The 19,733-nt window shown below is 43.8% G+C and overlaps 1 protein-coding gene across 3 annotated transcripts in view; it reads left to right on the plus strand.

Annotated features, from left to right (window-relative positions):
• The window catches only part of RNF17 (ring finger protein 17), an 881,806-nt gene that overhangs the window by 227,305 nt on the left and 634,768 nt on the right, over positions 1-19,733 (plus strand). For 2 of the 3 annotated variants that reach the window (XM_077483977.1, XM_077483979.1), the window contains exons 9-11: positions 236-309; positions 1,132-1,206; positions 11,008-11,312. In XM_077483977.1, coding sequence (XP_077340103.1) covers positions 236-309; positions 1,132-1,206; positions 11,008-11,312 — 454 coding nt within the window. The remainder of the gene's footprint in view (positions 1-235; positions 310-1,131; positions 1,207-11,007; positions 11,313-19,733) is intronic. The other variant, XM_077483978.1, reaches the window with a different exon arrangement.

Consider the following 19,733-nt stretch of genomic DNA (forward strand, 5'->3'; position numbering starts at 1 on the left):
CTTACTATTTATATACTTAAAGAATTTCTTTTGGGGTTTTTTTTAATTATAAACATGTTCTATCTTAGCCGTCCTGATTGCACCCGAGATCAAAAGTTTGGACACCACTGTTAGACATAATCCAGCTCCTATTCTATTCAGAAAATTATTTGGCTGGAGTTCTACTTTAATGCACGAGGAAATAAGCTTTTTTAAGTTTATTTTACATTTCTAACAGACTTTTTTTTTTGTTTAGCTTATTGCAGATTTGATGGCGGATTTTAAAAATGATCACATGATTGAATCTCTGAAAACCCATCCTAATATAAGGTAAGTGCCACTTCATCTTAATCGTGAACACCCTTTCTATATGAGAAACCAATACTTTTAATATTTTTAGTTAGAATTTTAGACATCAGTTTCCTTTTTTTCCCTTTTATGCCATCTTTATTTTAAGTGCTCAAAGTGACACTTCGTTTCATTTCACAGCTGCATGTTTGTTTATTGCAGCTGACTGTACCACACCACCTGGTTGTGTTGCCATGTGAACATGACCTATAGAAAAAAATTGTTTTCTATGTGTCCTAGCAGTCAGTGATATTTTTTCAGTACAAAGAAAGCATGTCAACGCTCTCTGAGAATAGGCACTCAAACTATAGCTCCAGTTTTATGTCCGAAGTGTAAGCAATCCACATGTCAACTTTTCTGAGTTTGAGCATTCCTTTCTGTAGTTTCAACAATATGAAAAGCCAGTAGCCGATCAGCCCCCAATCAGCTCTCTGCCAATGTCTGAGTTCTGATTGGGCAGCTCAGTAAAAATAAAAATAATGTGGTTGCATAAGGGTGCAAACCCACATTCGGTTCGCAGTAGTGTGCACACTTATACAACCATATTATTATTATTTTTTTTTTTTTTACGTCTCTCCACCCAAAAGATTTCACTTTGATGTTCAACTGAGTTGTACAGTTTATATGTCACATTAAAGTTGGAAAAAGTTCTGAAATGATTTGTCATTGTTTCATTGTTTTATATCACAGAAACCTGACATGTTAACATGGGTGTGTTGATTTTTTTTTTTTTTTTTTTTTTTTAAATGATTTAAAAATGATAGCCTGTAGCTATCATTCATATGGTTTCCTTGTGTTCCACAGGTTCAGTATAAATGTTGAAGGGATCATTAATATACTAGAAAAAATTGGAAGAATTTCGTATGACGATACAGCCAAGTAAGTATTAAATATACATATTACAATTTTGGTATGTTTGTATTTCTTTGGATTTGTCTTCCTGATGTTGAACATCCGCTTTACTGTTGTACACACAGTTATGGAAGCTAGCCTTTTTGCTCATTTTGTATTCTAAGAAGGCATAAGGTGGTAAAACGGAGCAATATTGGTCTTTAAATGCTGCATGGGTTTAGGTAAATTAGTATTTCTTTTCTTACATCAGGGTACACAGAGCCATAGTAATAACTATGTGGGTTATATCTGCATATCAGGTGCTGGACACTGGCACGCCCCTTAAGGCGTGAACTTCCCCCATATAACCCCTCCCATTACTGGGAGTCCGTTTTTTTGCCAGTGTCTAAGGTGTTGGGCACGTGTAAGAATGTGTGTACTGAGCTCCACAGGCAGTAATCCTTTGAGAGCCAGCCACCCTAAACAGATCCGTTTTGATGTCTCCGTAATGGACTAAATGAACGGTACCCGGGCCTCGTCATCCGAAGACACAAGGTTTTGCTTGCGAATGCTTTTAAGCTGGACCCTGGGATCCAGTACATTTTGGTAGTAAGGCCAATAAAAGTTTACTGGCAGGGTCTTCTCGCAGTTCCAGGATTGTGGGATTACCTGAGTGTACCCCTGTTTCTGAAGGTTTCCTTTCAAGGTCTCGGAGCCTACCATGAAGGGCGAAGATTGGGCTTTTTATCTCTGATAAAGCCCTGCAGCGAAAAGTTAGTGAAGATTTTCTGCAAAGAATCTCTCCTTCCATGTATTTATGTTGTCATGTCTTGTCTATGTGTAACCACTGGAGACTGTATTGAGCACTCACCATTCTGATGCTGGAAACAGCAGAAGCTTTCACTCTCTTCTCTGTTCAGGCCCCCAGGTTGAATGGGGGTGTTATCACTTCCTGGGCCCCCAGTGTGGCGGTTTTTGTTCCTTTGGATGCCAGCCTGCTGCCTCCTTTTTTTTTTTTTTTTCCCCCTTAAAAAAAAATAATAAAAATTTAAAAAAAGTTTTGTTTTTGGGGCAATTCGCAGCCGTTTTACCCCGGCCGCCATGTTGCCAGCACTCATATACTTCCCTAGACTGAAGGGGGGCACATTTTCACGTGGGGGGGGGGGGGCGTGGCTGAACGGTGTCAGATGCCGGTGTCTTGTCAAATAGCGTCCTCCATCAGATAGTGTCCCCTGCGTACTGCGCATGTGCAGTACACAGGAACACAGATTCCGAAAATTGCCGAGGATGAACGGCGCCTGCGCCGTGAGTCCAGGTTCTAGCCCCACTATCCAAGTGGACATAGAGTTGGAATAAAAAAGAGCCGAGTGGAGCGAGGCCGAGCCCGAAGCGTGGCGAGCGAAGCTCGCCCGCGAGGGGCCCTCTAAAATTCACAACCCTATGTCCGCTTGGATGGTGGGGCTACCACCTCCACTCACGGCGCAGGCGCCGTTCATATTCGGAGATTTTCCGAAGCTTCGTCTGCTCCGTACTGCGCATGCGCAGTACGGAGCGGACACCATTTGATGGGCGGACTCTATTAGGCAGAACACCGGCCACACGTGGAGGAAGTATTTTAAGCTACACAAGCAGAGCTGCAGTCTGGCGGTGGAGGGACAGAGCAGAGTGGTTGCTGGCTGGTTTGGTGACACAGGCATCTCCCTTTTGTTTGACAACATAGTATTGCTAGTATTAATAGCAGTTATTGTACTGTACTATAGCCTAGAAAGTGAAACATTATTTTTCTGGTACTACCTCTGCTTTGTACTGTAAGCTATGAGTGACAAAGGGGCCAGGAACCCCTCTAAGGGTTCTAAATGGTTAATGGTATACAACAAACTAAAAACCCTTCCAAAAGAATGTCTTCCTCACCTGAGAGGTAAAAAAAGACGGCCAGTCAGATGAAGCAGTCAAGGGTAGAACACTTCTGTCCCTGTATTTCATACAAACAGATTTTTTTCTTCTACCATTTAAGATTATTGCTATGAGGTCTCTCCATAGTAGGACTAAACATAGCAGGAGGCTGGGGATCAGGTAGATCTTCCCAAATATTGGAAGATACTTATTTTTCCTCTTCAGATGAACCTAACAGGGAGGGAGTAGCCGCACAAGTCAGGTGTTAGTCTACTCCCTTAATTAAACTTTTTGTTGCCCACCACAGGCTCTTGAGGTATCAACCTCTAATAAGGTTCATTTGAACCTCCCCCACCTCGGAATGTTTTGAAAGATTCTTGCACTTCCTTTAGCCAGGTTAAAGGCTCAGGGCATAGCGGTCCTAGCCTATTAGAAGATCTACTTTGAATAGATCATTCAGTTCTCCTTAAAACCATCAAGGAGGTTACTTGGGGGCTGGTAGATACCATACAAAAGAAGGTATTTTTACCCCAGACGTGAATCCATTCCTTTGTACGACTAATTCAACTTATCAGGAAAGGAAAATGCCTTCATTTTGGCTGCAGGAGTTTTTTAAGGGAAATGGTGGCCTCCTTCAAGGCCGTCCCTTACGCGCAGTTTTATTCAAAGACTTCTTCAAGACACCATCCTGTTGGTCTGGAATAACGAAGATTCAGGCCTTGTTTGTTTCCAATACGCTTGGCTCCCGACATAGATCAGAGCCTAAATTGTTGGTTGCTATCCAGCAGGAGGGAAAATCTTTATCCTGCAAGTTGTTAACAACAGATGCCAGCCTTCTAGGCTGGGGAGCAGCCCTGGAAGAAGATTCTGTCCAGGGCAGGGGAGGTGGTCCAGGTTAGTGGACCTTGCCTATCAACTTTGTTGGAAGTTTCAGGCAGTACTTCTGGCCATAGAATCTTGGCGGTCAGATTATGGGACTGTCCTGACAGGATTCAGTCTGACAGAGCCACGGCGGTGGCTTTCATAAAAAAAAAAAAAAAAAAAAAAAAAAGAAACCAATAAATAAAAAAAGAAAAAAAAAAGGAGGTGAATAATGTTCTTTGGCAGAACACAGCACTCCTTGCCTATCGGCAATTTTAATATTTCAGGAGTCCTACTTGAGACGCCAACGATTATTTTCGGGAGAATGAACTCTTCACCCCGACATCTTCCTAGCAATATGTCAGATGGGGTACTCCAGGACATGGACCTATTTGTGTCCACATTCTTTAGTAAGGTCAACAATTTTATGTCAAACAAGGGGTCCGCTAGCAGGCGAAACAGACACATTAGTCTTAGGGGATCAGTTGTCTCTGAGTTATGCATTTCCTCCAGCTACTTCCATGCCTTCTCTGCAGGATTAAGCAGGAACAGAAGGAGGCGATTCTGGTGGCCCCAGCGGGTCCCAGAAGATCTGAATTTATCGAGATCATAAGGAGGGCAGTTGAAGTCCTTTGTACTCTGCCATTATAGCCAGACCTTCTTGGACAAGGTCTGGTTTTTTCATCTTACTGTACGGACAAGGATTTTAACAGATTTGACTGTTGAATCCCACTCTATAATCGTGGGTGATCTCCTTCAGTAGTGTCTCTTTTGACTAATGCCAGGAAGACGGCTTCCAGAATCACTTACTATAGAATCTGGAAGGCTTAGGCTTCTTGGTATAGATCCAGGGGTTGGCACCCCAGGAGGTATGTCAATAGGCAGGATTCCTGCATATGGGATCTGAAATTAAGCTGACCTTGACTTTTATCAAGAGCCAGATCCAGGCCGATGTCAATGTCTTTTCCTATGGCTTCTTGCTTCCCACTCTTGATGCGTAGCTTATTCAGGGGCTAACCAGGTTTATTCCCCCTATCAAGGCACCTCTAAAGCCTTAGAATTTAAGATTGGTCTTGTCGGCTTTGTTAAAGCAGCCATTTGAACCTTACGAGGAATTCTCTTGGTTCTTTGACAAGAAAGAGATGAGCTTTTTGCTTGCCATTTCTTCTGCTAGAAGAGTATCAGATCTAACGGCTCTGTCTTGTAAGATCCTTATTTCATCATGTATAAGGACGAGGTGATTTCATGTCCTCGTTCTGAGCTCTTACCAAAAGTGGTAACATGTTTTCATTTAAACCAAGATGTTGTTCTTCCTTCTTACTCCCCAGAAGCCTTAATCTTGGGAAGAGAATGCACTACAGTCTCTTGAATGTGGTAAGAGCGATCAGAATCTATTTAACCACTTGACCACTGGGCACTTAAACCCCCTTAATAACCAGACCAATTTTCAGCTTTCGGTGCTCACATTTTGTGTAATTCTGTAAAAAAAAAAAAAAAAAAAAATGTCTTTGTTTTTTTTTTCCTTCATAAATTTAGGCCAAAATTTATACCCTGTTTCCCCTAAAATGAGACCTAGCGTGATTGTCGGTGTTGGCTGCAATATAAGCCCTACTCTGTTTCCTCAAAAGTAAGCCCTACCCTGAAAAGAAGACCTACAAGGACTTTAACTAGGGCTTATTTGGGGGGTAGGGCTTTTATTGCAGCTATCACCGACAATCACACTAGGTCTTATTTTAGGGGAAACGGTACTACTACATATCTTTGGTAAAAATAAGTGCAAATTGGTGGATATTATTTGGTCTTTGTGAAGGTTAGAGTCCACAAGCTATGGTGACAATATCTGAAAATTGATCATACCTGAAGGACGGAAGGCCTATCTCATTTCTTGAGACCCTAAGATGCTATAAAAGTACAAATACCCCCCAAATTACCACTTTTTGGAAAGAAGACATTCCAAAATATTTAGTAAGAGGCATGATGAGTTTTTTGAAGTTGTCATTTTTTCCTACAATTCTTTGCAAAATCAAGATTTTTATATTTTTTTTTTCACAAAATTGTCATATCAGGTTATTTCTCACACACAGCATATGCATACCACAAATTACACCCCAAAACACATTCTGCTATTACTCCAGAGTATGACGATACCACATGTGTGTGAGACTTTTACACAGCGTGGCCACATACAGAGGCCCAACATCCAGGGAGCACCATCAGGCGTTCTGGAGCACCCAGGCCAATTCTGACATTTCTCTCCTACATGTAAAAATCATCATTTATATGCTAGAAAATTACATAGAAACCCAAAACATTATATATGTTTTTTTTTTTTTCCCGCAAAGACCCTAGAGAATACAATGGTGGTTGTTGTAAAAAACAAAACAAAAAAAACAGTAAAGTTAGCCCAATGTTTTTGCATAATGTGAAAGCTGATGTTACGCTGAGTAAATAGATACTGAACATGTCACTCTTCAAAATTCAAAAATTGCACACGCTCTTGGAATGGCGCCAAACGTCGCTACTTAAAAATCTTCATAGGCGAAGCTTTAAATTTTTTTTTTACTGGTTACATGTTTCGAGTTAGGGGCCAAAATTATTGCTCTCACTCTAACGTTCGCAGCGATACCTCACATGTGTGGTTTAAACACAGTTTTCATATGTGGGCGGGACTTGCGTATGTGTTCGCTTCTGCATGCGAGCACATGGGGACAGGGGCACTTTAATTTTTATTTTATTTTTAATTGTTCATTTTAATTTATTTTAGTTTGACATTTTTCCCCCCAAAAATACATTTTTTGATCACTTTTACTCCTATAACAAGGAATGTAAACATCCCTTGTAATAGGAATATGGCATGAAAGGTCCTCTTTACAGTGAGATATGGGGTCATTAAGACCCCGCATCTCACCTCTAGGCTGGGAAGCCTGAAATAGATATAAAAAAGGCAGGGTATTGGCTGGGTATTGGGTATTGCAGAGTATTGGCAGGGAATTGAGGGGTTCATTTTCGGTGAGCAGCACTGTGGGCACTGCAGATCCAGCCCACAGCGCTGCTGACGCCGATCTCTTCCCACTCCGCTGCACCGATCGGTTTGACGTCCTCATTTGAGGGATCGATCACATGGTAAACAGCCGCGATGAGCAGGACCCGGAGGTCACGGATGCTCTCGAGAGCACGCCATTCTGGGAGGACATCATATGACGGCCTCTCAGAGTTAAACAACCGCCCTGTAGCAGTCATTCGGCTATGGGCCGGTTGTTAAGTGGTTAAGGGCGACGACTCAGGTTCGCAGAACACAGGTTTTGTTTGTACTGCCAGAGGGTCCAAGATATGGACAGGCCGTGTCGAGATCCACTATTTTACAAATGGATTTGTCAAGTGATTGATCAAGCTTCAGCTTAAAGAAGAAAATTCTTCCTCCTCATATTAAGAGCACAATCATCCAGGGCGATTAGTGCCTCTTGGGTGTGTATCAGGCCTCTATGGCTCAGATCTGTAAGACCACAACATTGGTCTTTGGTTCAGATGTTTATCCAATTTTTTTTTTTAAATCGATATTAAAGGTCACGAGGAGATTGCCTTTGGGCACAGCATACACGGCAGGCTGCATTATGAGTCCTCTGGCCTCCTATTTCCTTGATTCTGTCCCCCCCCCCCCACTTTAGTTTCCGTTGCTATGGGACATCCCACATAGTTATTACTATGGCTCTGTTTCCCCTGATGTAAGAAAAAAAAAAATGGGATTTTTTTTAAACGGCTTACCTGTAAAATACTTTTCTTTGATGTACATCAGGGGACACAGAGGTCCCTCCCTTCTTCTTCTTATACACTTTGATTGCTTGGCTACAAAACTGAGGACTCCCAGTAATGAAAGGGGTTATATGGGGGAAGTTCACGCCTTAAGGGGCGTGCCAGTGTCCGGAACCTGATATGCCAATATAACCCACATAGTTATTACTATGGCTCTGTGTCCCCTGATGTACATCGAAGAAAAGGATTTTACAGGTTAGCTGTTTTAAAAATCCTATTTTTAGTGTACACCCCCTATGGCAGAACATGTGGTGTTTATGAGCACCACTATAAATATTTTTCTTATAAGTAATAGTAATTCGTAACAGACCTTTTGTTGAAAATTATGTCTGCCTCAAAGGTCACATTATGTTTCTATGTCCTCTTCTATCAGCTGGTACTACTCATATACTGTCTGGTATTGGTTAATGAATTAATGCTAATAAGCCTATGAAGTAATTTAATAGTACTTTTTCTGCTTTTCAGTTTGTGAGAATCCTTTAATGTATCCTTAGATCTGTCTCTAAGCCCCTGTACACACGGTCAGAGATTTCCACAACCAAATCCGTCGGATTTTGCCCTTCGGATTTTGTCCGTCGGATCTTGTCCGAAACTGTTGCATACACACGGTCGAACAAAGTTGGCGAAAAATCCAATCTTTCAGAACGTGATGACGTAATTTCGTTATGATGGGACTACATTCAGGCTAGTAGCCAATAGCTTTGCTCTAGGAATTTGATCTGAGCATGCCTGGCACTTGGTCCGATCAAAATTCTCTACACATGATCGGAGTATGTCCCATCGGCCCAGTTGGTCGGGAAATATTTCCAACATGTTGGAAAATTGGGTCTGACGGATATTCCGACGGAATCAGTCCGATGTATACCACACACAGTCGGATTATCCGACGACACGGTCCGATAGGACACATTCCGACGGATTCTCCGACCGTGTGTACAAGGGCTTAAATTTGTCAAACCTCAGATACAGTAATTGAATCTTTTAGCTCAGAGCCTAGAAAAGATGCCTCGTAAGTATGCTCTTTGAAGGAGGATGTCTCTTTGAGGTACTTCATCAATAGAGATGACATCTCCTTCATACGTATGCTCTTTGAAGGAAATTTCTCTTTGGTGGGGTCTCGGGAGTAATGGTCCTTCAACCCTAGTTGAAGGTTCCAATACCCACGTCAGGGGCTTCCTCAAATGCCGAGTAGGTCAGCGCTCTACCCAGACTTGGCAGCCAAACTGAAGCTGCTGGATCACATGATTGCACTGGAGCAGGTTAAAAAAAAAAAAGGTTCTATCAGGAAGACAGATTCTCTATTTATCCTGCAATCAGGATCTTGGGAGGGACATCCAGCTTCAAAGCACTTCCTACAGTTATATGTGCTCACTCCATCAAATTGTCAGGAGTTTCCTGGGAATTCCAATCTTAGTATTACTAATTCCACAACAGTAAAATCAGTCTGTATATGCAGTAAAGCATGCTTATTATACTCACAATGGAACCTAAGAGTTTAATCCCCTGTATTGCATAAAACGCCTGCTTGATCCTGTATGCACAGATCCTCCTCTCTCTGCACTGTCCCTCTGGACAAGTCTGGATAAGACCGAGACTTTGGTGCCAGGCTGCACATGCTCCGTTTGGTTTGTTTTGCTAGAGTGATTTTTTTCTTGGGAGATTGGCCCTGTGCTGATCACATGCAATCAACACTGTCCAGACAGCGGGTCAGGAGCCCTGCAGCCTCATAGGACAGCTCAGTGCAGTATGAAAACTCCTCTTACAAGCTTCACCAGGAATTGCTAGAAATCACAAGACTGCTAAGAAAAGGTATTTAGCTGTTTATATGTAATAAAATACTTGCATTTCCAAGTTTTGTGTACTGTGTGAGACCAGATATAGTGTATGCAGGGTCCTGGGTTCCCTTAACACTTTAAGCCTCAGCTTACCAGCTCTTTAAAGCCACTGCCTGGTCTTCTCTTCATACCTTTTTAATATCAAATGGTGAAGGAGCATATGACGTTGCCCCAGAATTGCCGCTCTTGTGTTGCTAGGACCCCGATCTCTGTAAAGGGCAGATCACGCTGCTTTTTTTTTTTTTTTTTTCAAATTTTTTATTTAATACAAGGAAGACCAGGGTACATGAATCAGTACAACCAAAAGTATAGAAGACAATACAACTGCAAAATAAACAAACAGCAACATTTCTATACCCATGTAGGCATAACGCCCTTCGTTAAGGTCTCACCGCTAGGGAAGCCTAGAGGGTAGGGTCAGTTTGACCCATATAGCTCCCGCGGCCGACACCGTCTCCTCCAGGGAGGTGAACAGCTCGTCCACGTGCGGGTGAGCAGCAATGTATCTGACCTTGCACACGTGGTCGATCACGCTGCTTTTTAACCATGTGATCGGCTGTGTCCAATCACAGCTGGTTACATGTAAACACGGAAATTGCCGGTGATCGGCTCTCATTGACAGTTTGTGTCAAGGAGAGCTGATCAGCGGCATCTCCTCGCAGTAAATACCCCGACATGTATTGCTCAGATTACAGTATAGCCCCCCCAGTGCCACCAATCAGTGCCCATCAGCGAGTCTAGTCACGGTTGTCTTTCAGTGCCATCTAATCCGTGCCCATAAGTGCAGTCTTATCAGTGAAGGAAAAAAAAATACTTATTTACAAAATTTACTGACAAACTAAAATGTGTTTTTTATTATGTTCCCAAAATTTTTGGTCTTGATGATTCAACCCCCCCCCCCCCATAAAAATAAACCCAGCAGTGATTAAATGGCACCAAAAGAGAGCTCTATTTGGCCTGGGCAGGAAATGGGTGAAAGTCCCCTGTAGGCAAGTGGTTAAAGTTCTACCAGGTAGAAGTCAAGTTCTTTCTGTAGCAATCGGAGTTGAACATGTTGGCACAGTTCTGTTTGTCTTTGTTGCCCACCCTTTTTGTTGCTTCCAGATTTCCCAGGGTCTTTGAATATCAAATATGTACTGTACAATGAAAATAAAGGGGATTTGGCTGGAAAATCCATATTCTGCAGTACAATACAGGACACCTGCCTCTCTGTTCTGGTGCTCTGCATTGTTTGCTACAAACCTGAGGACTTGTGGGCTAAAGTTATAGGGGACACCCAGAGGGTGTGTTCTCAAAAGCTTTGCCAGTGTCCTTTCATCTGAAGGTACCAGCCTATAAGCCAGAGTCTTTCAATATCAAGCACATGTCCTGTACTGTACTCCAAGATATAAAATTAACGTCAACATGTGTTTTTTCTCCCTTTTTTTTTTTTTTTTTATTCCCCTCGCAGTAGTCAAGTAATGCCTGACGACAGCACTTTTTTGCCTACTGGAAGTGAATCTTACCCTTTGTCTGTTGAGCCGATGCATGAAAATGGTGCAACAGATGTAACAGAGACAACCTGTTCCATGAATTTTCAATGCAACCTTGTACAGACGGTGAAAAATGAATACGACCTAGAACTAGAGTACCAGCCCTGCTTGCAAACAGTTGATTCTGGCAATCAGACAACAAGCATTCTTTCATTTAAGAATAAATCTCTTCTCTTGGATTCTGTACCTGATGTGATCATAGAACAAATTATTGATGAAGACTGTGAGTGTTTTTTTATTTTATTTTTTTACTTTGTTGTTTTAATTATGTCAAAATACTTGTGTCTAGAAACATTAGAGTGTATTTTTAAAAAACAGATTTTGTGATCACATACATTTTGCAACCTATGACTGCCCAATTTAAGAACATAATGCTTATAAATCTTAATCGTATACTTCCCTTATTTGTTACATTTTGATCTGTTAAGTAGATTTTTATTTTTTTTGTTCTATAAGTGTAAATATTGGTATGTAATATAGTATCAGTGAGCTTTGGGAGGTAGAGCTGCTAGCACAAAAAGTAACCATTCAATAATATAATTTATAGAGAGTACAGTGCTATAAATATTAATCAGGTGAAGTGTCACAATTAAACGTTAAACAATTATAAATCATAATACACCTGATCATACATAAATAATAATGGAAAAAAAAAAAATCAAAAAGACTCTTAAAGTGGTTGTATACCCTTTTTTGTAACTTTTACCTACAGGAAAGCCTATAATAAGGCTTACCTGTAGGTAAAAAAAATATCTCCTAAACCTATACGGTTTAGGAGATATTCCCCTCGGTATGCGCCGCTGACTGCAGCGGTGCATGCGCATGAGGGGATTCTTGGCCTGAAAATCTGGCAGTGGCCGGCGGGCGGAAAGAAATCTCCCGCGCGCATGCGCGGGAGTGACAATATCGCGGCTCCGGCCACTCACAGCGCCGGAGCCGCGATACCTGGAAGAAACGCTGAGGGAGCATGTCAATTCCCTCGGCGTGGATCGTGCCAGATGTCGGGGCCTCGTTCTAAGGTAAGTATTTCATAATGAGCTAGTATGCGGTGCATACTAGCTCATTATGCCTTTTGCTTTGCAGGTGTTAAAAAAAAAAAAAAAAAAAAAAAATAGCGGGTTTACTACCGCTTTAAAGTTCCAAATGTCCAAAGAGTCCATAAAGTGCACAATGTACTGTAGTAAATCAAGATCTTTCATTAACGATACTTCGCAGTGTAGTGGCACACACATAGAAAGTTATTCCAGTGCTCTTCCTTCACCAGTATGCACGCACCAGAATTACATTAATAAACTGCATTACATAATCTAATGTGGAAGAATTTCCAGCAGCCATCCAGTCAAGCCTCACGATAGACGGTGACCTCTCAATGGGAATCCTAGCCGAAAAATGCACTTTCACGGTCTGCTCTCTGCACACCTCTTGGCCCCTTGAAATTTTCCACATTTGGTCATGTTACAACCAAAAATTTGAATGTATTTTATTTTGATTTTTTTTGTGATCAACCAACACAAAGTGGCACATAATTGTGAAGTGGAAGGAAAATGATTAACCACTTGCCGACCGCCGCACGACGATGTACGTCGACAGAATGGCACGGGCAGGCATATGGGCGTACGTCCCTGCCTTCCCGCGGGTGGGGGGCCCGATCGGGCCCCCCCCCAGTGCCTGCGGCGGTCGGTATTCGTTCGGGAGCGATCCGGGATGAGGGGGCGGCCATTCATTCATGGCCACCCCCTCGCGATCGCTCCCGACGAATGGAAATCCTTCGTGACATCACTTCCTCTCCTGTAATGTAAACACAGGAGAGGAAGTGATGTAATCTCTCCTCCGTGTCGGTATTTTTCGTTCCGACACCAAGGAGAGAGGATCGGTGAGTTGCACCAACACGGCACTTCACAGTAGAACATGCCAGGCACACTCACACCCCCCCTTTACCCCCCGATCACCCCCCCAATTACCCCTGCCCCCCCAGTCACAGTGACACCAATGCATTTTTTTTTTTTTGCATTGGTGTCATTTGTGACTGTAATAACTGTTAGGGCAGTTAGGGTTAGCCCCCCTTTAGTTCTAATGTACCCCCCTAACCCCCCCCCAATAAAGGTTTAACCCCGTGATCACCCCCCGGCGCCAGTGTCACTAAGGCTGGGTTCACATTGCAGCGGTTTGAGAACTGATGTGATTCGCACCGCACTGCAGTGCAAATCACATCCGATCTCTGTGCGATTCTAGTTCAGCCATACAGATAGTATGGCTGAATTCGCGTTGCACCCGCCGCAAACTCGCACGGGACCCTTTTTTTGGTCCGCAGCAGATTCGGATCGCATGGGTGTTCACACCATGCGATCCGAGTTTGCAGATCGCACTGCGATATGCGAACTGATCTGGGGGTGTCATTAACATTTCACTGACACTCCCAGCAGTTCGCATAGGGCAGTGTGAACTGCCGCCGGGAGGCATGCGATGCGGGAACCCGCTGCGGATTCGTGGCGTTCCCGCATCGCTCCAGTGTGAACCCAGCCTAATAAGCGATCGTTTTTCTGATCGCTGTATTAGTGTCACAGGTGACGCTAGTTAGGCAGGTAGGTATTTAGGCAGCTTTTTATAGCGCCAGGGACCCCCATATACTACCGCATAAAGCCCCCTGATTGCCCCCTAGTTAACCCTTTCACCAGTGATCACCATATAACTGTTACAGGTGACGCTGGTTGGTTAGTTATTTTTTTATAGTTTCAGGGCACCCGCCATTTATTACCTAGTCTCACTAGTGTACCCCTAAATTTAGGGGTGTCTACTTTCCAAAATGGGGTCATTTGGGGGGGGGGGGGGTTTGTGCCATCTTGGCATTTTATGGCCTTCAAAACTGTAACGCCCTTAGAAAGCCTGAAGGCGGTGCTTGGTTTTCGGGGCCCCGTACGCGGCTAGGCTCCCAAAAAGTCCCACATATGTGGTATCCCCGTACTCAGGAGAAGCAGCAGAATTTATTTTGGGGTGTCATTTCACATATGCCCATGGCATGCGTGAGCAATATATCATTTAGTGACAACTTTGTGAAAAAAAAAAAAAAAAAAGTTTGTAATTTTCCCGCAACTTGTGGCAAAATATAAAATATTCCATGGACTCAACATGCCTCTCAGCAAATAGCTTGGGGTGTCTACTTTCTAAAATGGGGGTCATTTGTGGGGGTTTTGTGCCATCTTGGCATTTTATGGCCTTCAAAACTGTAATAGGTAGTGAGGAGTGAAGTCAAATATTTACGCCCTTAGAAAACCTGAAGGCGGTTCTTGGCTTTTGGGGCCCCGTACGCGGCTAGGCTCCCAAAAAATCCCACACATGTGGTATCCCCGTACTCAGGAGAAGCAGCAGAATTTATTTTGGGGTGTCATTTCACATATGCCCATGGCATGCGTGAGCAATATATCATTTAGTGACAACTTTGTGAAAAAAAAAAATTTTTTATTTTTTTTTGGTCATTATTCAATCGCTTGAGGCAAAAAAATAAAATATTCAATGGGCTCAACATGCCACTTATCAATTTCCTTAGGGGGTCTACTTTCCAAAATGGGGTCATTTGGGGGGGTTTTGTACTGCCCTGCCATTTTAGCACCTCAAGAAATGAGATAGGCAGTCGTAAACTAAAAGCTGCGTAAATTCCAGAAAACGTACCTTAGTTTGTAGATGTGACAACTTTTGCGCAAACCAATAAATATACAGTTATTGACTTTTTTTTTACCAAAGACATGTGGCTGAATACATTTTGGCCTAAATGTATGACTAAAATTGAGTTTATTGGATTTTTCTAATAACAAAAAGTAGAAAATATCATTTTTTTTCAAAATTTGCGGTCTTTTTACGTTTATATTGCAAAAAATAAAAATCGCAGAGTCAGTCAGATACCTTTAAAAGAAAGCTCTATTTGTGGGAAGAAAAGGACGCAAATTTTGTTTGGGTACAACATTGCATGACCGCGCAATTACCAGTTAAAGCAGCGCAGTGCCAAAGTGTAAAAAGACCTCTGGTCATTTACCAGCAAAATGGTCCGGTCTGAAAGTGGTTAAATGGTTTTCAAAATTGTTTAAAAAATGTCTGAAAAGTGTGGCGTGCTTTTGTATTCATCTCCCTTTACTTATACCCCTAACTAAAATCTACTGGAACCAATTGCCTTCAGAAGTCAATTAGTAAATAGAGTCCACCTGTGTGTAATTTAATCTTAGTATGAATACAACTGTTCTGTGAAGCCCTCAGGTTTGTTAGAGAACTTTGGTGAACAAACGGCTTTATGAAGGGCAATGAACACAGTACCAGACAGGTCAGGGATAAAGTTGTGGAAAAGTTGTTGGGTAATAAAATATCCCAAGCTTTGGACATCTCATGGAGCACTATTCATGCCATCATCCAAAAATTATAAATATAGTTGCGCTACCTGTATGTCAAAAATGAAATATGTAGCAGCCAGCATCAATAATGATGAATTGTGGAAACAAAATTGGAAAACAAAAAAATGCAGCGCTATATTAAATGAACCCACTAGTGACAGTGAACACAATAAAATAATAAATATATAAAATATTCATAAAATAAACTCATAAGTGATAAAAAATCTGCAGTATCAACTCACTAGTGACGGTGTACCAAAAATGAATGTGATAATAGTGAAAAATATAAGATATTCATAACCTTAAATCAATGAGAATATTGAATTCTGTGCAGTCCATATTAAATCACATAAATAGAATGGTATGTATATATCCTGGACCCAGAATCAAAAACCACACGGGCGATCAAGTCCCTTCAACACTGATTAATCAATCCTTCGTGGAAGACTATCAACTCTTGTAGAGGGAACTTCAGATGTATACATTGGTATAAAGATGTAGATACTTGTCATTTAACATCCAACAGCAAACTTCTTATAAGTAGATATCAGGTGCACACAATAAAGGAAGATAATGGGTACTCTTACCCTAAGGTGTGGACCCATACACCTTGGTGGTGAGTCGATCGTGCATGAGATTAAATCCACTGCGATCCTCCAATGAATATGGTCAAACACTATTTTCATTTGTAAAAATGTTATAAAATTCATTCTTTATCATTTCTCTTTCGTTCATTGACGGACACAGCTCCAGTAATCTTGACCATAGGTTACTACGCCACCTTCAGGAGAGGACTAGGCAGAACATGTAATACATGTGAATACATGTGAAAAAACAGAACTTTACAATTCCGCCCAAGGGGCGATCCCTCTGGTAATCCCTCAGCCATCTTCCTGCAGCTCCGTTTTTTTTCTGCCTTGTGAAGAAGGACCTAGACTCCCTGTGAGACCATCAGGCCTGGGATTTTGTTGCTGGATTTTTGACTTTTGCGCAAGAATTTAGGATCCTGTGATCTACTATCAACAGCCAGCTGGGTGACAGGCTGGATAAGAGCCTTGTAGTCTCTCCAACCTGGCCATTGAGCGTGTGCAGACCCTAGCTGGGGCATGCTGCATGACGGGCTGCTGAGCGGTGTGTGTACCTGAGCCAGGGGTCCTCCGGGGGGCTCTGACCTTGGAATGGAGGCTGCGCTGGGTGTCTGTGGTCTCCACGCTGGGTGTCTGGAGGCCTGCATGTGCTGACCACCATAGCGCTGTTCTGCTGCCATCATCTGTTCTTTTACTGTGTACAGTTTGTCTGCCATTTTTTTGTGTGCCTCAATGCAAAGCATGGTCAGGGGCCATTTTTCTGTAGCTTGGTGGCCCTTTTCTTTGTGATTGTGTCCCTTATGCAGGGCAGCCGGTGACCATTTTGTTGTAGCCCAGCGCGGTTTTTATCCTCGGCGCTGGTCCCTTCTGCTCAAAACGGCACGTTCTTTTGCTCAGGACACCTGGGAGCTGATACTGGACGCAGACACCTGTAACTAAACAGCCCAGCACTCGGTCGGGGTGGTAAGTCCTGCGGTGGGGGCCCCTCAGTCTGCAGCAGCTAGGAGGGTGGGATTGTGCACCTGTCTTAAGTCCCTAAGGGTGGCAGAGAGGGTGGGTCAGCATGGCTTTAGAAACTGGTGTTTCTTACCCAGAATTCCCTGTAATTGCAACCGGCTCGTCTGCAAACAGTGCAGTGCCTTTTGAGCGCTTTGTCGGTGGTCCTTGAAACGTTCGTTGCCAGAGTGGAGATAACGCTGACCAGGACAATCGGACAGTGAGGATGAGTCCCTGTCCGGCTCCATGCAAGACAAAGTGCTAGTTGAGTACTTATCACAGCTGTGCGTGATACCCTGAAAATTCAGGATACAGCAGGTTTCTCTGCTGAAGTAGCAGTTCCTTTTGGGTCCCGTAAGCCACCCCATACACCTAAAATGTTTCTGTATCTAACTTATTTTGAGAAGTTCATATCCATGGAATATGGTTGCCCGCAATGGACCTTCAGAAACTGGTGTTTCTTCCCCCAAAATCCAGGCAATTGTCCGGGTCCGGGCGCGACAAATCGCTTGTTGGATCACTTATCACAGCTAAACATGATACCCTGAAGATTCAGGAGCCAGCGGATCCTGTACCGGTCCCTTTTTGGTCCTGCAAGCCAGCACGTTCACCTAAGGTGTTCTCGTATTATCTTACTTATTTTGACAAGTTCATTTTCAAGGAATGGGGTCGCCCACAACAGACCTTTTCGGTTCCCAAATACATGGTGCGTTACCCCTTTGAGGAAAGCCTTCTCAAGAAATGGTCGGCTCCTCCGGTCTTGGACTCCCCAGTATCCAGGTTAAATTAAGTAACCACGATCCCGGTTGAGGGGACTCCTGCATTCAAGGATCCCACGGACCGGAAGGCCAAAGCAGTGGATTGTTCCTTGTTTGTGGTTGTGGGGTCAGCCGTGCGACCTGTACTGGCATCCACACTTGTATCGCAGACACTGAGTGGGCAAAACTTTGCACCACGAATTGGGAGAACAGGCTTCCCCTGTCTGTGTGGCACTCGCAGACCAACTAGTGCAAGGCCTTAAGTACGTCTGTGAAGCGGCCCCGGTTACACCCCCTGTTATCCAGGGCTTTAGTGTAAGCTGTGGTGCTGAGGCGCCTAATTTGGCTAAAATGCTGATCTGCTGACCAGGCATCCAAAAAAAGCCCTGACGGATCTTCCCTTCCTTGGCAACCGGCTCTTTGGAGCCTCTTTGGATGACATTAAGAATGCCACCGGTGGTAAGAGTACTTTACTCCCACAGGTCAGGAAGTCTAAGGAGCCACGCTGTAGGCAATGGCACTCTTTTTTTCGTCCAACTGGAGCTTCGGCAAAGTGTCCCCAGCCCGAAAGGATGCCCACGGATGGTCAATGTCCCTGGAACCGCAAGCCTAACAAGCCTGTGAATAAGTGCTACCGCATGAAGGTTTGCCCCCACCCATATCTTGGGTGGGGGGTCGCCTTCGGGAGTTTGCAGCCCTGTGGTCCTCCAGGTTATCCGACCAATGGGTCTGCGATCTGATTTCCACAGGCTACAAGATAGTTTCTCTCTTGGCCACCAAACAGATTCTTCCCCTCCAGCATACCCATATGCCCGGCTCGCCGGGAGGCCCTCTTGGGGGCAATAAGGCATAAGCTGAATCGCGGGGTAATTGTACCGGTTCCGGAATCTGAATGCTTCCAGGGATTCTACTCAAATCGGTTTGTGGTTCCCAAGAAGGAAGGGGTACATCCAATCTTGGACCTAAAAGCCCTCAATCACTTTGTAAAATTGCAGAGGTTCAGAATGGAATCAGTTCACCCAGTAGTTGCTGCACTCCATCAAGGAGGACTCCCTGGCGTCCTTAGACATACAGGATGCATACCTGCACATTCCCATATGCCTCCGGCATCAAAAGTTCCTGTGGTTTGCAGTCGGGGAAGCCCACTACCAGTTTGTGGCTCTTCCTTTTGGTCTGGCTTCAGCCCCCCGATTCTTTACCACGGTATTGGCCCCAGTTGTGGCGTTGCTACTGCAACGTGGGATCACGATCTTGGGATACCTAAACTATCTCCTTCTGAGGGCATCTTCCGCCTCAGATTTAGAGGAGGATTACCATGCAGACCCTGCAAGAATTTGGATGGTTGTTGAACCTAAAAAAGTCGGTAATCGTTTTGACCCAGCGTCTGGAGTACCTAGGTTTGCTGCTGGACTCCAAGGAAGTGAGAGTTTCTCCCTTCAGACAAGCTGCACTCTGAGATCCGCGGTAAAACTGCTGATGAACCGTAAGTGGTCATCAATCCGCTTTTGCATGCGAATACTGGGACTCATGGTAGCCTCCTTCAAGGCAGTACCTTATGCCCAGTTCCACAGCAGAGTCCTGCAGCATGAGATTTTGACAAAATGGGACAAATCTCAGTTGTCGCTGGATCGTCAGATCCAGTTGAGCCAATCAGTCAGACTCTCTGATCTGGTGGTTGAGGTCCCCGACGATTCAGTCCGGAAAATTGTTCCTTCCTCTGAAATGGACGGTGATCACAACGGACGCCTGTCTATGTGGCTGGGGTGGAGTGATGGGGGTTCAGTCGGCCCAGGGCCTCTGGTTGACGGAAGAATCCAAGTTGCCGATCAATCTGCTCGAATTGAGAGCGATTAGGCTGTGCCTCTCCACATGGTCGATGAAACTGCAAGGGCGTCCGATCAGGATCCAGTCAGACAACGCCACGACT

The sequence above is a fragment of the Lithobates pipiens genome, unplaced genomic scaffold (genome assembly GCF_037356315.1).
Source record: "Lithobates pipiens isolate NorthernLeopardFrog02 unplaced genomic scaffold, aLitPip1_a1.2 Scaffold_16, whole genome shotgun sequence".
NCBI classification, from domain to species: domain Eukaryota; kingdom Metazoa; phylum Chordata; class Amphibia; order Anura; family Ranidae; genus Lithobates; species Lithobates pipiens.